This window comes from Otolemur garnettii, unplaced genomic scaffold (genome assembly GCF_000181295.1).
Source record: "Otolemur garnettii isolate 467f Iridium unplaced genomic scaffold, OtoGar3 scaffold00019, whole genome shotgun sequence".
In the NCBI taxonomy this organism is placed as follows: Eukaryota; Metazoa; Chordata; class Mammalia; order Primates; family Galagidae; genus Otolemur; species Otolemur garnettii.
Window position 1 is genome coordinate 27282589 of NW_003852414.1, and position 6426 is coordinate 27289014.

General features: G+C 43.8%; 1 protein-coding gene across 1 annotated transcript in view; it reads left to right on the forward strand.

The window, feature by feature from the left end:
* The window catches only part of IDI1 (isopentenyl-diphosphate delta isomerase 1), an 8172-nt gene extending 7605 nt beyond the window's left edge, over nucleotides 1–567 (forward strand). Inside the window, 2 exon segments of the mRNA XM_023511330.1 lie at nucleotides 269–428; nucleotides 431–567. Of these exon segments, the coding sequence (XP_023367098.1) occupies nucleotides 269–428; nucleotides 431–477 (207 nt within the window). The 3' untranslated portion in view covers nucleotides 478–567.
* Nucleotides 568–6426: the final 5859 nt, after the last annotated feature.

Here is a 6426-nt window from a genome sequence, read left to right on the forward strand (position 1 = left end):
AGGAGACTCGCTTAAGCCCAGGAGTTGGAGGTTGCTGTGAGCTGTGAAGCCACGGCACTCTACCCAGGGGGACAGCTTGAGGCTCTGTCTCAAAAAAGAAATAACAATGTGGTGATTTTCCCACATATTGTCATTATTTTTCTGTATTGTTGATAGATTAATACTTAAAAGTTCTAATTCCAAACAATGACTACTGTTCAGGATACTGCTAGATATTGAAATGACATAATTTTAGGGTTTTCTTTTTATTATGTTTTTAATGTCTTAGGTTCCTCCAGAAGAAATTAATTATTTGACACGAATTCACTATAAGGCCCAGTCTGATGGTATCTGGGGTGAGCATGAGATTGACTACATTCTGTTTGTGAGGAAGAATGTGACTCTGAATCCAGATCCCAATGAGGTTAAAAGCTACTGCTATGTGTCCAAGGGAGAACTGGAAGATCTTCTGAAAAAAGCAGCCAGTGGGGAAGTTAAGATTACACCGTGGTTTAAAATTATTGTAGAGACTTTTCTCTTTAAATGGTGGGATAATTTAAATCATTTGAGCCAGTTTATTGACCATGAGAAAATACATAGAATGTGAACATGGAGATGAATGATTACTGCAGGATTTCTCTGTTTGGTAAACTTAGAATTACTTTTTTATAAAATTTGGTTCCCTGTTAAGAAAACTCCTGGTACTTTGGTAATTTGCAACTTGTGTTGAAAACACAACTAATAAAATTAGTTAACTAATAAATAAATTACCTTAATAAGCTTAAGGTAATTTACAACTTGTGTAAAAAACACAACTAACCATTTTGTATCACACACCCCGTATATGTGCCCTGTTGTAAAAGGCAGTTATGAGAAGTTACTGTGAAATGAAAGAGAACAAATAAAACAGAATTTAACCTGTCCAGACACATGGTTATAACAAACCTGAACTAATAGGGACACGCTTTCATTTTTGATATGGTAAACATTTCTGGATCACTTTTTGTCTGCCAGGTGCTTTATATTAGCATTAAATTTTTTATCATATTTCAGGAAAAAATGTGCAAACAAAACTGCTTAGCTACTCCAAAACAGTCCTAATTAACTTTCCATGGGAACAAATTAAACTGGCAAAGCAGGTGCAAGGGACATGAAATGGTGTGTATCCTAACACATTGCTCTAAGTTAATTTTTGTGATTTCTTCATTCTGGAAGTATCATTTTGATACTGAAAAATAAATCATTGCTTTTGGCAATGATACTGGTTAAGTTAGGTCTTCTTTTAAATAATATTTGCCAGCCGGGCATAGTGATTCAAACCTGTAATCCAAGTAATCTGGGAGGCCAAGGTGGGAGGATTGCTTGAGCTCAGGAGTTGGAGAACAGCCTGAGCAAGAACAAGACCCTGTCTCTAAAAACAGCATGGTGTTGTGGCTGGTGCCTGTAGTCTCAAGATCCTCGGGAGGCTGAGGCAAGAGGATCACTTAAGCCCAAGAGTTTGAGGTTGATAATAAAGACAATAAATATTATTTGCCAATTAGCAAAATCTGTGTTCTCAGAATTACAGGGCCAGAGGTGTACACAGGTGGGAAGTATGTCCTGTACAGCAGGGTTCCTCACCCCAGGCCCTGCATCCATTTGGGCTGGAAAACTTTCTTTTGGGACTGAGGGTAGTTGGCTCTGCACCCCAAATACCACTAGCACTTCTTCTCCTGTGACAGCCAGTTGGAACTGGTTGTACCTGGGGCTGCTCTACTGAGTCATCCCCAGCTAAGAACCACTATCCTGCAAAGTCGGGCCATGTTGTAGGGACAGAAAAGGAGCAAAGCAAAAGGCTGAGTTCATACTAAATAGTTCAAGTTATGGAATATGTGTATGTTAGTATAAAAAAATTGTACCCTGATTGGTGCACTTTTTACAACTTGTCACAGGTATATTTCTCAAGTTTGGAAGCTTAAGACAGTTTTATCCTTAAATGCTATATGATAATATTGAAAAATAAAATACAGTATTGTTTTCTTATAAAGCAAAACGGTTTATAAATTCAGAATATTCATTTCTTGTTAATCCTGAACAGATAATTTATAATTTGAGGCAAGACTATGTAGCAAGTATTTTACTAAAAAATGAGAACAATAAAAAATTACCACATTTTCATACTGTTGTCTAGTTTCTTAAATTGTTAGTACTATAGTAAGTTATTGCCTGTAGAAGCTTAAACGTGATAAATGTCATGTCATTTCAAATGCATTTGTAATATCTTTACTACTTTTTTAGTTTATTTTGTAGGAAATTTTAGATTGAAAGCCACATGTAATTAGTTACTCAGTAGCTTGGCAAAAGTTAGATGTTATGTTGGGAAGTCCCTGGATGCCATTCAGAGCCCTGAGTGTGAGTGGTCTTGGACCTGATAACCCCTTAGACTCCTCCTCTTATGAACAGTAAGGTCCCTCTCCTGGAATACAGTGTTTCTGACCCCGAAGGCAAGTGTTGGGTTTGAACTTGAAAGCCAATCAAGACTTTAAAAGTTTTCTTTTCTTCAACTGTTTAAAATTCCCAAAGTATATAACTTTTGATTCTGGCCAAACTATTGCCAACTTCTTTTTTTTTTTTTTTTTTTTTCTTTGAGACAGAGCCTCAAGCTGTCCCCCCTGGGTAGAGTGTCGTGGCATTACAGCTCACAGCAACCTCCAACTCCTGGGCTCAAGCGAGTCTCCTGCCTCAGCCTCCCAAGTAGCTGGGACCACAGGCGCCCGCCACAACGCCCGGCTATTTTTTTGGTTGCAGCCATCATTGTTGTTTGGCGGGTCCGGGCTGGGGATTCGAACCCGCCACCTTAGGTGTACGTGGCTGGCGCCTTAGCCGGTTGAGCTATAGGCGCCGAGCCATTGCCAACTTCTTTAAGGACAAAGTAGAGGGGTAGCCTACAAGAAAGATTGTTTATTCTGATTCCACCCCAGAACAAGAGCCAAAAAAAAGCCACTGTGGGAGGGAGGGAGGCATGTTGTTCTCTCTCACCTGGCACAGGGCAGGCACACGGGGTGCCTCCAGGAAACAACATAAGGTGCCAGGAAGCCTGACGGGGACGTTTGCTGTTGAGGGTACCTGTGTCTGCACTTGAATACATAACAACAAGTTGCCACACCACAATTTTCCCAGTGCTCTACTCTGGGTTTTCCTCTGCACACTATTTCCCAGACTGAGTCTCCAGCACACGCAGGTGAGTGGGTAAGCGTGTACAACCAGACAGTGTAATGAGACTCAGCACCAAGAGGGGCTGCTAGGCTACAAGCAGAAATGAGCAATAACCCATGGGCTGCTAAGTGAAAGAAGCCATCCATCCACAGGGGACACGCCACAGGGTTCCAGCCGAGCCACTCTGGGAAAGGGAGACAGGAGTAGAGATGGGGAGTAAGCGTGGGAATCTAGCACCACAAACTGCTCTATAAAGGTGCACCATGTTGTCATGTGCACAGAGACAGAGTGAGGGCTCCTGTCAGCTGTGACTGGGGGTGGCAATGTGACAAATGCCTTCTCTGGGTCTGTAGGGGGAGGCAGTGCGAGTACGTAAGGTGCCACAGGTACCCTAGAGCCACGTCCAAGCAGAGCAGGTGTGTGGGGATCATGGCTGTAGGGAGGACAGCAGGAAGAGAGGACAGAAAGTCTCACGTGTGGACCATTCATCACCAGGGCAAAAGGCTGCATAGTCTAGGTCAACAGTGATGTCACCATCCCATCCCCCAAGTTTCTTTGAGAAGGAAGGAGAGGCTTCACAGACCCATTTAATTACAAGTGAAAGACGTTATTTAAGTTTTTGCGATCTTTGTTTCTGGCTGACAGTAGACATCCTTAGAATTCTTTTTTTTAACTTAATGACATAATCATGGTGTATGACCATCCTAAGTTACGAGCATGTCCTTGAAAATACTCCACTGAGAAGCCACAATAAAGGTCCTAGCACCTTCCTTACTCTGGCTCTGGTGACTGTAGATCATTTCCCCAGGCCAGGTGGCCATTTGTCATTCTTGTCCTAGGAAGCCAGAGAGGTAACCTGGTGACCCACCCTGTGGGCAACATGTTTATATACAAGTGATTTCAGGAACCAGAAAACAGGCTCTAACCATAGTGGCAGCATTTCAATTTAGGGTTACAGTAATTTACAAATTTATGTCCAGAATTAATGGACATAGAAATTTGCCTGGCGGAATTCAGGGAGGTGTATATCGAGGAAAAAATAAGATCCTAATTCCAAGAATAAAGGAATAATTTTCAGGAAGTCCAGGCAGGAAATGCTTAGGAAGAGAAACATTGGAGGGCACAGGCAGGCACGGCTGGGAGCATCAGCAACTCAGCCCCTGGGCAGCTCCACACAGCCTTGCGTCCCCTCCAAGGCCTCTGAACTCGCAGCCTAGATCCCTCGTTTCTAAGGGGCTTTCTTGTCACTCAACTTTGGCGCCTTTTGTTGACATCCAACTATTTATCTTGCCATTAATAATTATTGTGAGTTGAATGGCACTCGTAGCTCAGTGGGTAGGGAGCCAGCCACATACACCGAGGCTGGCAGGTTTGAACCCGGCCTGAGCCAGCTAAGACAACGATGACCACAGCAAAAAGAACAAAAAAATACCGGGCCTTGTGGTGGGCACCTGTAGTCCCAGCTACGTGGGAGGCTGAGGCAAGAGAATCGCTTAAACCCAAGTATTTGAGGTTGCTGTGAGCTGTGACGTCATGGCACTCTACCCAGGGTGATAGTTTGAGACTCTGTCTCAAAAATAATTATTATTATTATTATTGTGAGTTGTAGCATGGTAGAAGTGACACCTGACAGAAAGAAACATGCAGAGGACGTGCTCCCTGGGGTGCACAGAAAGTGCCTGCTCCCGCACCTCTTAGCCCAACTACATCTGGTTTCAGCCAGAAGCAGGTAGATGGATGTCCTGATTCTCCAAGATTGAGGAATGAACTACAAAGACGAAGTGGGGGAGGATTGTAACTGGCATAGGGATAGATTTCAATGACCCCTATATGTATTTTCTAATTCTCTCCCTTAGCTAACTACTTCACTTTTTGAGCCGTTTCCCAGAATTGGTGAACTTCTCATAAGACAAAGGACTGAGATTCTGAAGTATGTCTACTCCATGTCCCAGAAGTGGAAATCAAATCAATTAGCTCATTTTTTGCTTGTTTGTGTCTGAGGGAAGTTCTCACTCTGTTACCCAGGCTGGTACCGTGGCTCATCACAGCTCACTGCAGCCTGGAGCTCCTGGGCTCAGGTGATCCTCGTGGCACAGCATCCCATCACCACACCCCATTTCTGTAGACATCAGGTCTCACCTGTTGCTCAGGCTTAAAGCAATTAACTTTTAAATCTTTTGTTTACATTCAGGGCAATGGACTTTCCATCCTAGCACCCTTGACAGCGGCCACTGTTACCCTAAATAACTGTTATATACAGGGTGCAACTGGACAGAACCTGGCAGGGCCTGACGAGCCTGTGTGCCACGATGTGGAGTTGCTTATTCATGTACAAGGCCTTCTGTCATAGATGAAGTTAAGGAATGGGCACTCCAAGGACCACAGTACCGGGGCAGCCTCCCAGGAGGAGGGCGGGTTAGGAGGGTAGGAGGCTGGGGATGGGGCCTATGGTAGCAACTCACAAACCTCCTGTGTTCTGGGAGGATTATTGGGTATTCTGCTAAGACTCAGATCAACTGGGAACACAGCCCCAGGGCCCTGTGGAGCAACAGCACACCTGCTTCCCCATGGTGCCAACACTGGTTGATATCTGAGGCCCCTTCCCCGACTATGCCAACACTGATTGATATCTGAGGCCCCTTACCCGACTGTGACAACACTGATTGATATCTGAGGCCCCTTCCCCGACTATGCCAACACTGATTGATATCTGAGGCGCCTTCCCCGACTGTGACAACACTGATTGATATATGAGGCCCCTTCCCCGACTGTGCCAACACTGATTGATAACTGTAGCCCCTTTCCTGACTGCACCAACATGAGTTGATATCTGCGGCTCCTTGAAGACCAAGCTTTAGCATCTGATTAGATTGGACTTATTGTCAGAGTGGGCCATGTGTGATCAGACTATTAGATGAATAAAATAAGTTGTATAAAAAATCAGTGTTTTATCTATCAAATAGGACATAAAAGATCACAATTTCTCTTCATAGGAAGTTGGGTTGTCTTTTGCTTGATACATAAATGTATGTCTGCAACTGTGCCAGCCAGTACATGAATATATGAGGACAACATTTTAATTTGAAGATTTCAAATATATGATATTTAAGCTTTATATTCAGAAGGTATGGGGAAAGGCCTTAAGAAGTAGTACTACCGGCTCGGCGCCTATAGCTCAACCGGCTAAGGCGCCAGCCACGTACACCTAAGGTAGCGGGTTCGAATCCCCAGCCGGGACCCGCCAAACAACAA